This window comes from Ursus maritimus, unplaced genomic scaffold (genome assembly GCF_017311325.1).
Source record: "Ursus maritimus isolate PB19 unplaced genomic scaffold, ASM1731132v1 scaffold_20, whole genome shotgun sequence".
NCBI classification, from domain to species: Eukaryota; Metazoa; Chordata; class Mammalia; order Carnivora; family Ursidae; genus Ursus; species Ursus maritimus.
In genome coordinates, this window is record NW_024424453.1 from 51,629,552 (window position 1) to 51,649,938 (window position 20,387).

At 47.6% G+C, this 20,387-nt stretch overlaps 1 protein-coding gene across 2 annotated transcripts in view; it reads right to left on the bottom strand.

The window, feature by feature from the left end:
• ITGA9 (integrin subunit alpha 9) overlaps positions 1–20,387 on the bottom strand; it is a 326,219-nt gene that overhangs the window by 285,192 nt on the left and 20,640 nt on the right. For both annotated transcript variants that reach the window (XM_040636970.1, XM_040636971.1), the window contains exons 4-5: positions 14,226–14,349; positions 1,718–1,785 (exon numbers count right to left, since the gene is read on the bottom strand). In XM_040636970.1, coding sequence (XP_040492904.1) covers positions 1,718–1,785; positions 14,226–14,349 — 192 coding nt within the window. The remainder of the gene's footprint in view (positions 1–1,717; positions 1,786–14,225; positions 14,350–20,387) is intronic.

Sequence of the window (20,387 nt, forward strand, 5' to 3'; positions counted from 1 at the left end):
CTGTCGCGAGGCAGGGTGGGAGTGGGAAATCAGGAGGGTCCTGCGGTGGCACCCTGGGCAAGACGACGGTGCCCTAGGTTTGTAGAGCGGCAGCGGAGGCAGAGAGAAATGGAGGCCTCTGGGATCGGTTTTGGGAGCACAGGAAGTGGGACTCCGTGATGACTTGGATGCAGGAGAGGAATCTTGCTCATCTGGGCCTGAGCAGTGCGGACGACTGGAAACACCATCCACCCGACCTCCCATGGAACTCTGTGTAGATGGTCATAAGAATCTCACCGAAGTGACAGCTAAGGGATATAGTAAGAATTAGAGGGTGCAGACTGCGGGGTTGGAGGGAAGCATCTCATGTTTGTTGGTCTGAGAGTGAAAGACAACATTTCTGACTTTTCTACCCTTTCCATGTTGCTTTCTGAATGAAATGCTACATTGCTGACTGTCTATTTTCTGAATTTAAATAGTAATTGAAGAAAATAAGGTTGGCAGTTTTGCTCTGGATCAGAAAGCTCTGGACACTGGTGGGTGTCCCCTCCTGCAGCTCTCTGCTGTCCTGGAGCAAGAGGAGAATGAATGTCAGAAAGACAGTCCCATGGGTCAAGACACAGTGTATGGATTTTAATCTACCATGTGATGGGGAGCCACAGAGACAGAATGACAGGGTTTGATTTTCAAAGATTCCTCAGGCTGCTGTGCAGAAAACACAAGGGTGGGTGTGGAGAACAGATGCAGACTGAGGTGATAGAAATGTTTTCAAGCTAAAGAGGCCGCAGTTGCACAACACTGTCAATGTACTAAATACCACTAGATTGTTTGCTTCCAAATGGTCAACATAGTCAATTTCATGTTGTGTGTATTTTACTACAAAAAAAAAAAAAAAAAAGATGCAGGGAGACTAGATCAAGACCAGAATATCTCCAGGTGATAACCATGGCTTTTCCAGAAGGGTGATGGTGGTGGGCAATTAAAGCTGTCACATTTGGGATATGCTTAGGAGGTTAAAAGAATAAGATTACAGATGAATTAGAAATATAAAGTACTTTTTTGTTTGGGCCTGAGCAACTCCATGGATGCCTGAGTCACTTACAGGCCCTGGCATGGAGCTTTGCACATGGCAGACAATTAAAAGATGTTTGAGAAATGAGGGGTTGATGTGAAGGGTGAACTCATAGTAGGTAAGAATCACTTAAGAATAGTCCCTAAAGTTGTACTGTCCAGCCAAAGATCATGGTACGACTACATAGGTACAGAAGTATTCAAGTCTACAGTCCTTCGGAATTTGGGAAAGGGGCTGGCTGAGTTACGTATAAAATCATAAAATCTCTCCACAGAGGGAAGAACGACAGGAGGTGATGCTTAATATACCCTCCTCACTGCCGGCAACGAGACACAAATATGGCTGAGCACATCTCACCTGTACCCCCTTGAACCGGTTCCTTCCATGGGGCTCAGAGTCGAGAGGGCTCCTTAGAGAAATTGTCCAATAGGTGTCTCCTCCCAATGAGCCGCCCTTACCCCCCCAATGGTCTCTGGCCAGCAGGAGCTCCCACCGGTGTCAATCACCTTCCCCCGATGTCACATCCAGGGACCAGAATCTACCGCTCACAGCTCAAGTACGTGGGGGGCACCGGCAGCTCCATCTCAAGGAACCACCGAGACCACAATCTGCCAGGAAACTTGAACACCGGCAAGACAGCAGAAATGCCCAAGAGCCGACACCCACCTCAGTGAAGAAGCCTGCTATCCCGGCCTGGCAGGAGCCGTGTTCCTCTCCGTACTTCTTCTTATACTCTAGAGGGGAGGGAAGGAAAGAAGCAAACCACAGCCTCGTCAGTGTGTGTCAGTCGTGTGGAGGGGCCGCCGAGCGTGCTGGCCACTTCCCCCTGCGCTGCTCCAGGCTGGGCCCAGGGATGCCTTCCAGACTGGGGCGCGGAAGGAAAGTCTCAGGAATCCACCAGACCTCAAAAATCCAGGCTCTGGTGCCACTGGGCCAGGAGGCTGCCAAGCGCCCCAGCGGACTTCCTCCACGCATGTGGGGAAAGAGGAGCAGCAGCCATGGTAATTAAGTGGGAGGCTGGTGATGATTATTTCATTGACTTCAGAAAGGATGGCGAGCCCCAGTAGGAAAAGGAGCTGAAAACATGACCCAGAAATGGCATGATGTGGCCATCCCTGTGTGGAGTCCCCTGGAAGACAACCAAGCCTCCCAACATGACACTCCAGAGCTGGAGGCAAGATGATTTCTGCCATCCAAGCAGATACCAGCCAACAGAGCCTGGGCCCCCGCTGGACCTGCTCCCGCACCCGGTTACACCCCCAATGATGTATGGTGACGCTATACGCGGACACCTCCAACTTCGGCTAAAGGGGAAAATCTCTCCAGGTCAACAGAAACACAAATGATGAAGTGCTTTTCCTCTACCATTCCCTCACAGTTCCCAACATGCTGACCCGACAAAGGGGCATTCTGTGCTGCTGTTGTATTTTTAAGTTGGAAGGAAGAGTATTTAGCATGTTCTAGGCCCTGTTAGCTACATCCACTCGTGCCATTTCATTGCTCTCTTATCCCTGGGAGCCCATGTTGCCATCTGTGAATAGGTAAAACTCCCGAGGCTCAGAGAGGTTAGGTGAATTGCCCAAGGTCACATAGCTAGTAAATGGCAAAGCCAAGATTCACATTCGTTCACCTCTGGCCCATCAAACATTCTGCGGAGTGAGTGATTACAAAAAACCCAGGAAGTGACCAGCCAGTTGAAATCATTACATGGGTAAAGACATAGAGATAGAGAGATGTTCAGCTCAGATGACTCAAATTAATTACCTTGCCAGACAAGGGCTCATGGCTGTCCCTGGGCACTTGCAGGCCCGGGGTTCCCAACAAAATAACCCAGTAATCCCCCATGTCACCCCTGGGCTCTTGGCAAGTCTCTGGTACCATTAAAGGCAATATACTTGATTTTGAAACAAAATAAATAATATGAAGGAACAATGCAGCTGTGATTGCAACACAGTGCCACTTCCTGCAGCTCCTAGAGCGTGTGCTAGAGAAGGCGGAAAAGGGCCCTGGGGAAATATACAGAGTAATTCAGTTTCTAACAACACTCACCGCAGAGCCTGGTAACATTTTCCAGTAAGTGGCCATTAACCGACTGCTAAATTACAATGGAATGTCAATTGAGTTACTCCTCTTCCTTGTGAGGGCTAAGTCAGCTCCTCCCTCCTTGTCCTGTTATTACAAGGAGAACTCAAAGGCCTGTCAGAGAGTAACCCAGGGACGATGGGACTCCTCTATTCTCTGCAAAATTTTGCACCCAGGCTGGGAGTGGGGTGTGTGCAAAGTCATAAAGAGATCGTGCATCAAACTGTCTGATGGCAAGCAATAATAAAAATTAATAATAAATCTTACATCAAACAGCATAATGGCAAGAAGGATCAAAATGTCCCAACCCGAACAATTACATTAAATCTGGAAGGTCTGGCAAAAAGCATATCCACCTCCACTGACTCGAGGGGTTAAATACCCAACTGTAACTCTCTGGCAAATAAAACAAGGAAAATTCAGACCCCACCAGCTGAACGAAGCTACAATGCAGAGCACACCAGTTCAACCTCATAAATTTATGGCATGAATAAGAGCTACATAGGAATCTTTCATGTTTTAAAGAAACCTGGCTCAAGGTCTCCTTTGTAACAGGAACTGCAAAAATAGTAGATATGAAAACTTGTCTTTCTCCACCTCATCCCCAAACTGTGCTGGCCAGCTCTGTGCCAGAAGTAGGACCCAGGGCTTCTGGGGGAGGGGGGGCCCACAGCCACACAGGGAGCTATGAGTACCCCACTCCTGGCCCCAGGAGAAGTCCTGCAAAGTCCAGCCCTACTACCAGCCCCCCAGCCTCAGCCAGCATCAAGGTAGTGTTAGAGGCCAGCCTCAGGGTCCCCAAGCTGGGACTGCCTCATCAGGGGTCTGAGGGGCGGGGACACCCAGGAGACAGGCATCATCCCACTGGCTTTGACTTTCTGAGACCCCAGGGTCTACACCTGCCTTCTTGGAGTGCTCTAGAACAAGGAGTCAAACTATGTGGGGCTCCTGACTAGTACCCATAACTCTGACCTCCCAGAAACTTCTGTAACTCTTGATTAACCACTTCAACTTGGAAACAGGCTCCAGTCCTAACGCTTCCACCCCCACCCCATCCCACCACACCTACTCTGTGGGGAGGGGAGGCAGCTGTGGCAACTCTAGTCTAGGAAGGCTCAACTGGTGCAACTGGATTAAACACTTCCTATTCTGAGCCATCCACAGCCTTGCAGAACTCCTTTTCAGCTTCTCTGTCCGGGTGTCTTGCAGGGAAATGTAAATGATAGACTCTCCCCATCACAAAATGCATTTGCTCATCACAGTTTGCATTTATTCAGCACCAGATGAACTCACTGACCTCACTGTCCCCAGCAGCAGCCTGTGCCCGTCACTGGTTCGTGCTGGTCGTGCTGGTGTACTTAGGGAAGGTGTGCGCACATGTTTTTCTGCGCACAGACTCAAGGCCCAGGTGCAAATGTGAGAAGAGCAGGGACATTCCTTTAGCCGCTAGGACCCGAACTCTCCAACCTGCTTACTTGGGACCTTTGTGCTCCCTGCTCTGCCAGCCCTGCCTTCTGTCTTCCAATCAGTCAGGCTCCCTGACCTCCACCCCCAGCCTGGCTTGGAAAGGAGTTGCGTCCTGGGTACCAGGAATCCTGACTTCTCCACCCAGGGCCACCAACTAACCCCAGAGGCCTGAGGATAGTGGTAGTTGTGATTGGAGCTGGGCAGGGACCCACAGGATTGATGTTTCTGGGCTTTCCAAACCCAGATTGGCTAATTCTACCTTGGGCAATCCCATCTCCTTTGGGGCCTCAGGAGGAACCTGACAGAATACCCAGATCCAGTTCCTGAGAAGGCAGGAGAGCCTCTATACTGCAGAGCTTTGAAAAGGGAGGTAAGAATGGAGACAGGAGGCTGCCCCATCCCAGTGTCCTCAAGAAACCCTCCAGCTCGCAATCCCTTCCTCCACTGAGAAGTCCAGGTGGTGTAGGCTGGAAGGACGGGGTGAGAACTCTAGTCTCCGGTGTTCCAGGAAGAACTTTTCCTGAACACACATAGGCTGTGGGCCCTGCTGCAGGCGCCTCCTGGACACATTCACGCAGTCGCCACCCGCCCCAAGGATGTGGCCAGGAAGAGAGCTACAACAACAAGCTGGTTCCCTCCCTTGCCGCCAGGGAACAAAACATTCTTCACCTTGAAGCAGCAAAGGGGAAATCAGAGTCGGCATGACGGCAGCCCACTGTCCTCCTGTAACAAACCTGACACTGTTAAGTCCAGCAGAACTGAATCTCGGAACCAAAAGATGTGGTTGAGCAAGGGGACCTGGAAATCACCTGGAGGACCTAGGAACGGGTTAGAAAACTCTGTCTCTGCCGTGGGCAGGTCTGAGTTACTTGGCCTGCCTCACACACAATTCATTAGGTCGTACGGTTCCTCCACTCTAAAAATGGTAGTATTTTCCTTGGTTTAGCTACTGATTTTACTAAACCCTGTCTAAACAGAAGGCAATTCAGAGAGGAAAAAATACTGGTTTCCAAATGTTCACAACCCACAACTCAATACATGGAACTTACACTAAAGACTTTTAAGTCATTCAACAATTAAACTGGGTGGGGTCACTTCCTGCACTCTTCCCGAAATGCTGCTTGGATAAAACCAACCCATGGAAAGATCAGGATTTACAGACGGTGTAACATATTATTCCTACTAATCTCTCTTCCCATTTGAGAAAGGTTCATCTTTCAAAGATAAGTCTTTTTAACGCACCAATTTTACAATTGTTTTTTCTATAGCTCCTGAACTTAGCCATGAAATAGAGGGGATAAAAACAGCTTTCTAGTCTTAAGTTATTCCTGTGTTTTTGCTCAATTTCTGAGTGAATACCAAATAACTGGTCATTAAACAATTAAGAGGACAATGAACTTGGGCAGACAGATCTCTACTAGTAACCAGGGCATTTCAACATATAAAACTAAAAAGACAAAACTTCCCACAGTTATGAGGGACCACAGTCTAAATGGGAAGGAAAAATAAAAGGTAAATGACCTAAATAGCTAGGTTTTATGAAAATAATGGACGATTAAGCAATGGTGGGCATTAAAGGTAAACTGCATAAAGCCAACAACTTACAATTCTGTGAAAGCAGCTTTAAGAGGGGAAGAGATCCTTAGAGCATGTCTGTAATTCGAACCCCATCCATTTCTTTTACAGATGAAGTCACTACTGCTCAGAGAGAGCAAGTAGTTTATTTAAAGCCACACAGCAAATGAGCCTGAGGCAGGATTAAACGGCAGGGTTCCTGACTGCCAAAGTGCTTCTGCCACAGCGTCATGCTTCACGGAGCACATTGACCGTGAGAACAGTCTCGTCCTTGAGGAAAATGTTTTCCATCAGTGGATGAACGGATACACAAAACGTGGCATATACATTCATTCAGTGCAATATTAAGTCTTAAGGAAGGAAATTGTAACACATGCTACGGTATGAATCAACCTTGTCAAGTGAAGTAAGCCAGTCACAAAAGGACAAACACTGCATAATTCCACTTACTTGAGGTCTCTGAAGACGTCAAACTCATCGGGACAAAGTAGAATAGCAGTTGCCAGGGCTGGGGAGTGGGGGGGGCAGGATGGGGGGAAGGAGGGAATGGAGAGTTGTTTCATGAGGACAGAGTTTCATTTGGGGACAATGGAACAGTTCTAGAGATGGATGGTGGCCGCTGCACAATAGTGAATGTGTGTACGGCACACTTAAAAACGGCTAAAATGGTAAATTTCATGTGATGTATTTTTTTTTAAAGATTTTATTTATTTATTTGACACAGAGAGAGAGAGAGCCAGCGAGAGAGGAAACACAAGCAGGGGGAGTGGGAGAGGAAGAAGGAGGCTCCCAGCGGAGGAGGGAGCCCGATGCAGGGCTGGGATCAGGCCCTGAGCCGAAGGCAGACGCTTAACGACTGAGCCACCCAGGCGCCCCATATTTTATGTATTTTTTACAAAAATTTTTAAAAAATTCTAACGTTTCATAATCTTTAAATAGTTCCTTCCACCCAGAATCTAATATCAATTTTGCGAACTCCCTACTTTAGAAGCAGAAGCAAGCAAATTTATAGGCACAAAATAGTATACCTACCTTCAACTTACTGTGTGTTAGACTAAATGTGTGTACCACCCCAAAATTCACACATTGAAATCATATTACTGACGGGATGGTATCAGGCCGTTGGGGCCTTGGGAGGTGATTAGCATCAGATGAGGCCACAAGGGTAGAGCCCCCATAAATGGGATTTCTGCCCTCTTGTGAGGCCTTAGAGAGCTTGCCTCTCTCTGCTCTCCACCACATGAGGACACAGAGGAGGGCCCTCACCAGATGCTGAATAGGCCAGGGCCTTGATCTTGGACTTCCCAGACTCCAGAACAGTGAGAAATAAATGTTTGTTATTTAAGTTGCTCTGTCTGTGGTATATTTGTTACAGCAGCCCCGAATGCCCAAGACATTGTACATTATGTTATCTTTCATCCTTCCAAAAGAAGTGACCCTGAACATGGGACAGTCACGTCTCAGGGAGGGTCCCAGCTCAGAGCTGAAGAGAATTCACATGATGACCAAAACTAAACAGACTCGTGCAATAACTACCACTGAAACATGGACAGTCAAACCACTGTGCAGATGTGAAAACCAAATGCTTACAGTAAGGAAGGATCTAGGACGTAGAGCAGATGGGCCTCCCAGTAAAATGTTATCAGGCTGAGGGGCCCCATCTGCCCCTTGCACCTGCTGGGACTTGTCTATATTTTGTCTAAACTGCAAAACTGCAACAGTCTGAGAAGTCTCTAGTACGGTGTCCTAAAAAATCAGAATAAAATTACCACATAATAGGAGATTTTGCTCAGTGAGGGCCACAGCACGCCAGTAATCACAAAGGAAACCAACATCCCAACGGAACAAGTGGTACAAAGAAACCTGCTATTGAACTTCAATGCCAACAATCCCTCTCTGCTTAATGAGCTTGTGACCTTCATCAACCTCCCCACCCTGTTTTCTCATCTGTACAATGGGGATAAGAATTCCTACTCCCAAGATGAGGTCATTACTCAGTATGATCATACATGTTAAGTACCCTAACCCAATCCCTGGCACCTGTTAGATAAATCTGAATCTGTTAGTTTCTCTGAGAGGAATAAAACCCAAGATACCTGTCATACAGATTAGCAATTTTTGAAGAGGAGATTCATAAAACGTAGACATCGGTAAGGAAAACATTAGATGATACAGTTTAAGCAGTCTATAATTCCACACAACGTATGGAAGCACATTGGAAGTACAGAATATATTTATGCCCATGGTAAAAATTCTTGGCACCAAAATGAAAGCTCAGTGGGGTTCCCTGAGCCACAAGAGCCACTGCCAGAGACATGGTCACCTCCTCTGGCCCTGGCTTTTCCCTCCAGCTACCCTCCCTCCCTCTCTCTCCGCCTCAGGGTCCCTCTCTGCCTTAACTGGCTATAATACAGAACTACATCTGTTTCTAAATTTGCTGTATTTACTTAAATGAGATAATGTTTATGAAAGCTCTTTAGAAACCATAAAATCCTATGTAAATGTAGAGTTCTTTATTTAATAAAAATTTATGGGGCTTGTTCTTAAATTTTTAAATGGATCAACTTAGCTTTTTATGGTTCTCTCCAAAACAAAACAAAAACACAACAAAACAAGACAAAACCTCAAGTCCCTTTCATTTGTAAATGGCTCTTGATTGATTTTTATCCCCTGTGGAGTCACAGCATTCAACACTAGACAGGAGAAGAACACTACACATGTGAATGGGTGATCTATTTCCTTCTCTAGAAATGAGCACTGTCTTGAGAGATGCAAAACCAACTGGGAATAAAAGGCCAGTCACACCCAGATAATAAAGTGGCACAGAAATCTTTGGAATCAATGGGACAATTTTAAAGCACAGTGAAATTTGATAAATTCAGACCCCAACAATTCCCAACTTGAGGACATTTAAACACAGCATGAATTAAACTTTAGATCATCTACAAAAAGGGGAGAAGAGAGCTTACCAACAAATAAATTGTGCAAATAGGATCTTTAAAGATATTTAAGAAATTATCATCTTTAATGGAGTCTTTCTTTTCATGGAGTCTTAAAGTCATTTTTGTAATACCCAACTTTCTATCCTCCATTATCTATTCATTAAAGCAGGATTTGCTAGAAACCTTCTCTGAAGGCTTAAGGATACTTAACTAAAAAATTCATACTTATCAAGTGTTCACTCTGAGTTAGGCACCTCAAATACCTCTTCAGTAGGTTAATCTCCCCATTTTACAGATGAGAGCACTGAGGCTCAGCAGGTTTACCCGAAGTCACCCCAAAATAAGAGCTATGGGTTCAATCACAGGAACAAGTGAGAGGTAAAGCCAGATTCTGAAATTGGGTCTAACTGAAACACTTTTTATTAATTTAGCAGAGCTGCTCCCCAACTTTTCCAGATTGTGAGGCTTTTTTTGCCACAATAAAAAGATGACTTGTGGGGGGCCTGGGTGGCTCAGTTGGTTGAGTGTTCAACTCTTGGTTTCGGCTCCGGTCATGATCTCATGGGTTGTGAGATCAAGCCCGCAGGGGGGGCTCCATGCTCAGCGGGGAGTCTGCTTGTGGATTCTCCCCCTCTGCCCCTCCCTGCACTCACATGTGCACAATCTAAAATAAATAAATTAATCTTAAAAAAAAAGAAAGATGACTTGTTTACAGCCCCACTCCTGCCAAGTTCTGGCTTCTTGTCTCGGTGGGCTCAAGGGCAAAGGATGAAAGAAATCTCCGTGCCCGATATTAACAACACACTGACTTAACTTCAGGGAGCCCCAAAGTATGACTTGGTTAATGACAACAGGTTTCATAGCACTTGCTCTTCGGCTTACAAATAGTTTCCCCCACGTCGTCCCACTGAACTTCTCGTTTTCTCACGCACTCAGATAAAACCAAACAACATGTGGTAGTAATGATGCTGTTCCCGTATCACACACAAACTAAACGGCCGACTTAATGGTATGCTCCATGGGTTTATTTTACTTTGTGTCCTAAATTCATTTTTGTTTCCCATTCCCTCTACATTTCCTGGTTCCAAACAGGATATTCTGATAGCATTTCCCACCCAACCAGAAACAGGAAGCACCTGAAAAGTCATGAGAAAAATGTCTTTGTGCCAAAGACTGGTGTTTTAAGAATACAAAAGTTTGAGACAGTCTAGACACAGGGCCACAGACTTTGAGGCTTTCGTCTATTAAACCAACCTTGCCATATTCTGAAGAGAGCACAGGTGACCTTCCGGGAGACCCAAAACAAGGCCACCATGAGAGAACAATGTGTGGTCTTTCTGAGCACTTGTGAATTTTCTCAGGAGCCCCTAATGAGAACTTCCCTCAGAGGTAATTCAGTGGAGGCCCAGCCACAGGCCTGAGGCCATCGAGACAGAAGCATAAAGAGCGGGCCCCCAGCAAGCCTCCCACGCTCCTCAGTGGTCCTTGAGCTATTCCGCAGCAGGCACACTCTGAGGAGGCAGGGCCCCTTCCTCCCCTCCCAGCACCCACTGCACCACCAACAGTGGGTTCCCAGTTGGCTGCAGACTCTAAGCGGGCATCCATTTTTCCAGGTGTAACATGAAATAAGCCGTCTTAATGCCACTTAGAGTTTGGATACAGCTGGGGCCCTTGCGGAGAGGTACCCTGCAGGACACACTGGCGTGAACTTCTCTCCCCACACAGCTCTCCCACTTGGGAAACATCATGTTTCCTCTGTTTCCCCCTGTAGATGGGGAAGTTCTCGACAGCTGGGACCGTGTCACTTGGGTTTTATCTGTGAGGCACTTAAGATGATGTGGACTCTACTCCTAGCAGACAAATTAGTCACCCCACAGTGATTAACACACATTTGCCTAGCATACAGTACATTAGCACATATTATGGAGTATCAGCATATATATGCTTAGCATACATGCATACACACGCACACACACACACACACACACACACACACACACACGGCACAATTCTAAGAACTGACAAGTTTTAACTCACTTTGTCCACTTCACGGACCCCTGAGGTAGCTTAGACACATTCACAAGGGCAGAGCCAGGACTTGGGCTCTGGCAGTCGAGGTCCAGAGCCTATGCTTTTAGCCACCATGCTACTTTGCCTCTCCATTGCATGACACATGAATAACAGAGTGGAAAGAAAAACTTGGCTTTGAGCAAGCCACACCACATCTCTAGACCTCAGTAAAGATAGGCTCGTCAAGATGATATCCAAAAGGTCTTGTCAAATTCTGAAACAGTTCTGTTGTACTGTACTTAGCTGTAATGAGATCCTTCACTTGGAACAGAGAGCTTGAGTCACCGAGTTTTTCCACATTAAGAGAAAAATATGGTTGCTTTAAGACCCAAAGTAGTCCACAAAACTGGGAGGTGGACATCCCCAAAGCCAACAGAGCACACGCAAGGGTCCTCTAACTGGGGCCAGGATCCCGTCAAGGCAGTCTTTTAGAGAAATTTGAGCGTCTGCCACCCCTTGTCTCCTACAGGAACAAAAACCACAGAAGCATTCTCCTCAGTGCCCCATTGTTCTGAGGGGCTGCTCTTATACCCCAGCACCCCGCAGCCCCATGAATGAGTTAGCACACAGAAGTGTGTGTGTGCCCATGGAGAAGGAGTGGGCAGGGGTACCGCCATTTTGCTAATTTCTTTGCTGGGCCCATTTGTCCATCATTAAGTCAAGGAACAGTCAAAGAGCGATGCTGCCAGCCTGGGTTGATCCTACATCCACTGTTCTGGGAGGAATCTGGGATCATGAGACAAGCCCCACGTCAGCTATTACTGCATAACGAGCAGGAAATGTGTGTGACAAATAAGCAGTGTTCCTTTCCCACTCCGACTCCCACAGATCAGGGGGGCTTTGGCTGATCTGGTTGGGCTCCGGCTGCAGGTTCAGTGCAGGTCTGTTCTACACGTAGCTCTTCTGGGACCGGCGAGCCACAGGGGGCATGTTCCATGGTGAGGGTCCCAAGCACCCAGAGGGGCTCCTAAGGCCCTGGCTCAGAGCTCACACACGCTTGTGAAGGAGGGACGTGTGGAGCACACCTGAACTGACCTGGCCCTGCTGGGGCTCCTCCTTGGCATCCAGACCCCCACCACCCTTACTCTTTCTAGGGTGCAGCGTGGCGGCCAGCATGCTGCTCTCCCTGCTGGGGGGCTTTCCCTGCCCACACACGCAGCAGGAAGAATGGTGGAAAGATTCCAGCCGCTACACGCCTCAGGTGGGTAACCGCAAGGTGTGTTCTTTGCTGGCCCCAGGGCTCCCCAGACACTGCGCCCCAGCTGCCCATGATGGTAACTTGTAAGTAGCATCCGTATGGGCCACCTTTCCTTCCGTTTCTTGCTTCCCATGCCTGACCTCCAGAAAACTGCCCATATTCAAACCCAAGTGAAGGGAATTGTAAATATTAAATGAGAGAAGGTGTAAAGTCTCCAAACCAACAGTGGCCCAGTGCTGAGCTCACAGTCGTTTAACAACACATCATGTGCAAGTCGAGTCACAGAGGCTACAGGCTCTAGCAACCTCTTCAGAGGTCTGTCCTGCTGCGTTCTGATGCTTATGGTGGGATACAGAGGAATCATGGGATACATGCAACATGTCCCTATTTCAACACGTCTTCTGGGAAAACCAACATCCTGGTCCTATTGCATAACTAGTTTGGATTCAATAATCACTGCCTCCAGTACCCCTATCGATTCCCTCACCTCTCTCCAGGCCAACGAACTACCCAAAGAGTTGTTCCAGGAGCTTCCCCTTTTCTTTCTGGGGTGGGGGGGGAGTGATGAATAAGCTGGGGCACTCAGAACACAGCCTTGACACCTTGTTGATGTGTTTATACTATCTGTCCTTCTCCGTCGACGGACTACATTACGTCCATTTTTCAGATGGAATTTTTCTTCTGACTGGGGCAATACAGAGATAAATGGGGCCAGGGTTCAATTTCCCAGCCACAGCTGACCAAAATGCTGACACAGAGGAAAAGAACAAGGCTCACCCTCATGGAAGGACAGGGTTCCTGCCTCCTGCAGGGACCCTGCCAGTTCTTCCATGGGGCATTACACAGAACACCTGCTCAAATGCACGTGTCCAGACAGTATTTCTCAGAACCATCTTTGGTGGCCGCAAAACTTGAAGCCTGGGAAACCCCAGGGAGGCCCAGTGGAAACGTGGACACAGGCTAGCGGAGACTTGGATCCAAGCAAGTAAGTTAGAAGGAGAATTAAAATATAAATAGCACAGCACTTAGAGAGGAAACAAGTGCTCACTCCCTCAGAATTAGGCAAAGAAAACCCGAGCGTACAAACCATAAAACCAACGAAAAGGAGAGCATTTCTTAAATCCTTAAAACTCAAGTTCAACTGAGCTAAATAATGATCAGCTCAAAAAAATATTTTTTAATAAAAAAAAATTAAAATGATCAGCTCAATGGTGTTTGGAGGTTTTAAGCAGGGAGCCTGAGAAAATACATTTCCTTCCAAGAACCCAAGTGCCCCTTGGCAAAGAGGTCTTCAAACTGTCTTGACAGTGTGTGGACCAGATGGGAAGGAAAGCCAGCCTTGGGATGTTATGCAATGACTGAATCCTAGGTTTCAGGATTCCCGCTGCCTCAGGACATTTGTTCACAGAGCTTCTCGGGAGCCTTAAGACCATCTGGGAGCTGGGACCATGGAGATGATCTGAGCCAACATCTGAATTTTCAGGCGAGGACATCAAGGTCCAGAGAGAGAAAGCAGATTTCTCAAGGCTGCCCAGCATGTGGCAGTGCCTGATCGCTTGGTGAATTTTGGTCTGAAACTTCATATAGCTCAGTAAGCACCACGGGCTCTGGGGCAGTGATAGGCAGAGCTGGGGCTGGCGGGGTCTGGAACCATAGCCCCCTGCTCGCCCCATTCCCTGAGCAGGGCCGTGGGTGCCAAGAGGCCAACAGGGGACCCACCGCTGCCCTCCAGTTAGAGTTTGGGAAGCTGAGGGAAACAGAGATGATGGGAGTTATTCAGGGTGCCGTGGCAGGGGTGGGGTGGGGTGGGGCTTGGGGGTGAGGAATCAGCAGTGCTCACCTTCATAGCAAGGGATCAGCGTCCTGCCTTTGGCCTGGAGATTGGACGGGATGATGTAACAAAAGCCGTGGGGCAGGATGTGGTCTGTTTCATAGTAGATGTTCTTCCAGCGATGGGCACAGGCCTGAAAGACAGAGAGGGGGTCAGAGCAGGAAAGTCAGCCCCAGGAGGTCCCAAAGCAGAGCCCTGGCAATGCCAAGTGGTTCCATGCGAGGAGAGGGGCAGAGGGACCAGAAAGCCACCCTCCCTCCTACTCAGCCACAGCTTGGCACCAGCTACTGTTTGCATCAGCAACCTATACAGAAAAAACAAGCCCCTGGGAGGCAACTAGGAAGAGACAGGAAACAAATACATAGACTAGTAAGGGTTGTACCTAGTGCTGAGCCTTGGGAAGGAAAGACCTGGGGTAATGGGACAGAGACTCGGGGAGTGAGAAGGACAGAGGTCAGGGAGAGAGGAGAGAGCGCCAACCACACTGAGCATGACGGCGTGGTCATCAGGTACTGAGGAAGCTCGTGAGAAAGGCTTGAAGGTTCAAGGGAAAGGAAGGTCATCGTTGGGCAGGTCTGGACTGTTGTGGGAAGAAATAGCTCAGAAAGGGGACAGGTTCAGCCCACGGGAGTCTTGTAGACCTTGGGGACTACTACTTTGGTGGACGTGCCCAGGAAGCTGACAGAGTCTCACAAAGGTGAGTGGGACAATCTGCTTTACAGTTTAGAAAGACAACAGAACCACTGTGTGGAGACCGCAGGTGGGCAAGAGTGGAAGTGAACATCCAGGTGAGAATGGACGCTGGCCTTGCCCAGGATGGGGGCAGTGGAGGGGAGAGGAGGGGATGGCTTCAGGGTACATGCTGGGGGTAGAGCCGATGGGCCCTGGGGAACCACCAGAGTGGGGGAGAGCAGGAAGGGAACCAGATGAAGATAAGACAACCCCCAACACCCACCTTGAGGCCCTCAGGCCAGGATGGGTATGCTATGCATGCCTCACAGGTGTGTCTGTTCACTTAGTCACCCATCAAGTATTTATTGAGCACCTACTGTGTGCCAGGCTCTGTGCTAGGCTCTGAAGACACAGCAATGAACAGTCAGAGCCCTGGGTCAGTCTGGTGGGGGAGACAGACTCCAGCCCTCATGAGGGCACACTTTGGGGAGCTCGTTTCAGGGCAAAGGAGCAGGGTGAACCACTGCCTGTATCTGACTCTTTTTGCCTACAGAAAGATTTCAGCATGCACATCATTAACTGGAAGTAGATGTTGATGGTTCTTTTTTCAAAGTAGATTTACATACAGCAAAATGTACAAATCTCAAGTATACCACTTAATGAGCTTTGACAAAGGTGTACACTCATGTAGATGGACCTTAAGCAAGATACAGAACATTTCCATCTCACCCCGAAGTTCCCTCAGGCCGGGAAGTGGCTGGTTTCCACAGGCAGGTCAGGGAGGGCTACTCAGAGGTGGTGCCATCCGAGCAGAGGCCTGAGGAATTGAGGGAATGGCTGGGAGGGCACCTGAGAGGGGGTTCAGGGCAGAGGGCTCCCAAGTGGGCTATATAGCTTGGCATATGTGAGATGAGGCTATTAGGGACAGACGGACAGACCCCCAAGTCAGCTCTCTGACAGCTTCTCAGCACCGGGGCCCAACAGACGCTGGAATAGGAGCCAGCGGTAGGAACATGGGCTGGGCGCATCCTTCCCCACCCACCAGAGAACACCCCCAGCCTCACACTCGGACATAACTGCCCATTCCATGTGTGACCGCACATGCCCGAATATCCACAAGTTTGGTCAGGATCCGACCTGCTCACGCCAAGGGCGTGCCCGGTTCTCGAGCGCATGCACCACTCACGTCTGCGGCCTGCTCACTCCACGGACGTGCCTAGTTCCCATGCGCATGCGCCACTCGCTAACGCTACCGGGTCACTTCAGGCTGGCCTACAAATGTCTGTCTTTAAAATACCACATTTTTAAATAACCAAAGTTTTTAACTTCTTGGCTTCTCTCCTTCAAATGCATAACGGACCACAATGTTCAGCTTTTATATGGCCCACATTTGACTTCTTCTGCAACCCTGGAGGGTGGGCACGGGAATCCAGAATTCCTGTTTCCACATGGGAACCCCAAGTGGGCTCGGAGCTAGCAAGTGCTGCGAACAGGACTGGAACCCACCATTTCAGGGCCCTCCTTGTCTCATTAGAAAACATTTTCCCTTTAAAACTTCTAATTCCGGCCTGAGAAGCCATCAAACCCACTGCCTGAGACAGCTCCAGTGGCTGTTGAGCTCCTCTCCTTATCCAGAGGTCCTAATACCCACCAGAGTGGATAACCACTCTGCGGCAGAGTCAAATACCCAGGGCACCGAGTGAGAGGGGCTTCTTTGGGGCCCTCAGATCATCCTCTGATGAAAATCACCGCCTGCCAGCCTCTCCGCTCTTCATTCCTTCAAAGCAACTACCTTGCAGGACCCCTGACAAGGCCACTCCCTACCCAAGGGCAAAACTACTGGAAAGGTGAATTTGCCCACACATTCACTGGCTCTTGCCCTAGGACATTAAACTTCATAAAACAAATTTGTTATTCCTTATATTGCAAACCTTCATTCCTCATGTTTCTCAAGGAGCTGTACAAATCCATCACAAAGCACATAATTGCTCCACTCCGCTAAGTAGTTGATTTAAATTTTTAGTTCTGACTCAATTCCCACAGCTTGCAAGCCATCTAGCTGGCCGGCAAATGACTTCTATTTTAGCTTATAGACTCAGCAAAGCCCTTGGCTTCCAGGGCTTACTGCATTTTATTGTATTTCTGGGTAGGAGAGACCATAAAAAGAGGCGGATGTTTATCGTGGGGCATGCTGACTCTTCTAAGGAAGAACATTCTGCATGTAATGTCTAGTTTATTGTCTCATTTGTTGTTGGTTTTTTTTAAGTGCCATAAACTGTTTAAGGAGTGATCTTGAAGAATTCCTAGAAAATCCAAATATTGCATTTCACAGTAAACTAAACTAAAATTAAGGCATTCTGTGAGGTCAGAGATCAAAGTGTCAAAGGCAGTATGCATGTAGGAAAACAATGAAGAGTATTTCTGAGTATAAATTATAGAAAGAAAAGACTGTTTAGCCCTGATTATCATTATATATACACACGCATGTCAATCTGACTGCTACATTAAAAAAAAAAATTCCTAGGGACTGTCTCCAAAGGATTACTAACACAATCAATCTCTCTAAATGAGTTTTGCTGTGAGGGAGGAAGTGGGGCAGAGCAAGGAAGAACAGGAAAAGAAGAGCATTCTCTAAAAACAGCAAGACCGGTCAAACTCAGATTCCAAATAATCATAAGAAAGGGAAGGAGCGTCTACCATCACCCCAAATCTTAGAATCTGACATCTTTCCAGTTATAAGGATTTTTTTTTACTTCCAAAAAATAAAAAGGAAAAAATGAGCAATTTTTATTTCAAAGGTCTTTTTTGTTGTATGGAAACAGCACGTCCTTCCTGGGCGGGCAGTGAGGGGGGGGCAGGGGGAGGGGGAGTGGATCCTGGGCCTCTCCCAATGGCTCAGCCACAAAGGCACATAGGTCCCCACCCCACCCTCTTACACAGATGGCCAGAGCTATTACCACACCTCAGGTCCACCCTGCACAGCCGGGGCCAGGCCCTGGGCCACTGTGAACAGTGGGTGGAGGGGGTCAGGGCCACGATGCCACAGATCTCCTCAATCCAGCAAGGAAGCACTCCACCCCCTTCTCCAAGGGAGGACCGAGTGGCCTGGGAGGCACAGGGAAGGGGCTTCTGGGGTCCTGGGAAAGTCCATTCTGGGAATGTTGACCACATGACAATTCATCAAAATGAACACGAATTATTTATGTACTTTCTTGCCTGTGTCATAGCTCATTAAAAGGCCTGTAAACAACAACAACAACAGAAGTAAATGCAGACGTGGTCCCTGCAGCTTTGAAAGCAGTGGACAGATAAGAAGTGGTGAATAGACAGGAACTGCCCTCAAGTTCAGAAAGGACGCGGCACAGAGCTGAGAATGTCACTGCCACCAGAAGTAATCTAGGTATTTCCATTATTTGTTGTCTGAGCCTTGGAGACGACTGAAAAGCAGAAACATTGGACTTGAACATTTTGAGGTGCCCTTCCAAATCCCAGAAAAGAGTCTGTGCCTATGCCAGGTGGGTTGGTTGGATATGGTAAGAAGTGATTTTTCTCTATTTCTTAAATTGTCATCTGCACGCTGGGCTTGCTGGGGGACAGCATGGGGAGGGAAAGGGCTTGCCCCTAATCCCGATGCTGTGTTTGCACCTGGTATCATTTGCTTGCTGGAGGAAAACTGGAAGGTACCACAACACCAGCCAAGACTGGCAGATATGAAGCCAAAGTCAGCCCACCAGAGCTGGTTGCTGGTTTCAGGGCTGAGAAAACATCATTGGTCAATGAGACACTTGACGCCCTGTCACAGCTTTCAAATTCTCCATCTGTTCTTTACTTTGAATCAGCACCAGATGCCGTTTTCAGAAAACCCACCCCACCTCCCCCTCTTCACCGCCCCCCCACCAAATCCAACATTATGTTCCTTGGGGATACAGGTCCCATGCTCACACCCCAGGTACCTCCTGAGCCTTCGAAGTTGTTTGAATAACACCCGTCTTCCTGTGTTTAATTTACAAATAAATACTTGCCTCGCAGAAAGCCTTGATAGGTGGACTTGACACATTAAAGAAAAAGCAAGTGGATAATAGGCCTCCAAAATGTAAATATGGATGATGTCACCACTCCCTGTCCCTTGCTGTCACCTATCATCTCTAGGGCCATTTTACAGCATTTTGCCTCATGCTTCTATCCACCACTAAGTCAGCCACCAAGAAGGGATGGCAAGTGATTTGCTTTCTAATTGTTTTAACAGTGACACTCAGCCCTCGTATTACTCAAACACACTTTTAGACACCCCTCCTAGAGAGATCATCTCCAAGCATTGACAGTGAAAGGGGTAAAAGATGTGGCCTCTCCCTAAGCCACTTCCATAAAAAAGGAGACACACACACAAGATAAATTATACATATAAAGGTGACAACATAATGCTCAGTTTCTAATGACCCAAAAGATGCTAAACTTATTCCAGAAAGCACTGTCACCAAATGACAGACTTCCAGGAAGAAGCTGAGTCTAAACCAGGAAGGACAGAGGGGCTTGGGGACAGAGAAGACCTAGGACAAGCCTCTCCTAGCAAAATGGCATATGTGCAAAAAGCCACAAGGACAACTCAACAAAAATACAATCCAATTTAAAAATGGGCAAAGGAGTCAAACACACATTTCTCCAATGAAGATATACAAATGGCCATCAAGCACATGAAAAGATGCTCAATATAACTAATCATTAGGGAAATTCAAAGTACCATCTTGCACCCATTAGGATGGCCACTATTAAAGGAAAGGAAATGTGTTGGCAATGATGTGGAGAAATTGGAACCCTTCTCTTATGCACTGCTGGTGGGAATGCAAAATGGCACAGCGCTGTGGGAAAACACTGTGGCAGTTCCTCAAAAAATTAGAAGTAGAATTACTATAGGGTTTAGCCATTCTACTTCTGGATATATATATACAAAATAACTGAAAACAGGATCTTGAAGGGCTATTTGCACACCCGCGTTCACGGCAGCATTATTCACAACAGCCAAGAAGTAGAAACAACCCAAATATCCAGCGATGGATAAACAAAATGTGGCATATACATAGAGTAGAATAGTATTCAGCCCTAAAAATGAAGGAAATAGGGGCAGTTGAGCATCTGACTCTTGATTTCAGCTCAGGTCATGATCTCAGGGTCATAGGATCAAGCCCCACATCAGGCTCCACGTTGGGCATGAAGCCTGCTTAGCATTCCCTCTCCCTCCCGCTCTGTCCCTTCTCTCCCCCTGCATGTGTGCATGCTCTAAAAAAATTAAAATTAAAATTAAAAAAAGAAGGAAATTCTGTCATCTGCTACAATATGGATGAACCTTGAGGACATTATGCCAAGTGAAATAAGCCAGTCACAAGATAAATACTGCATGATCCACATATGTGAGTTATCAAATATAGTCAAACTCTCAGAAACAGAGGAGTGGTGGTTGTCAGAGGCTGGGGGCAGCAGGAAGGGGGCAAGTGTTCAGTCGGT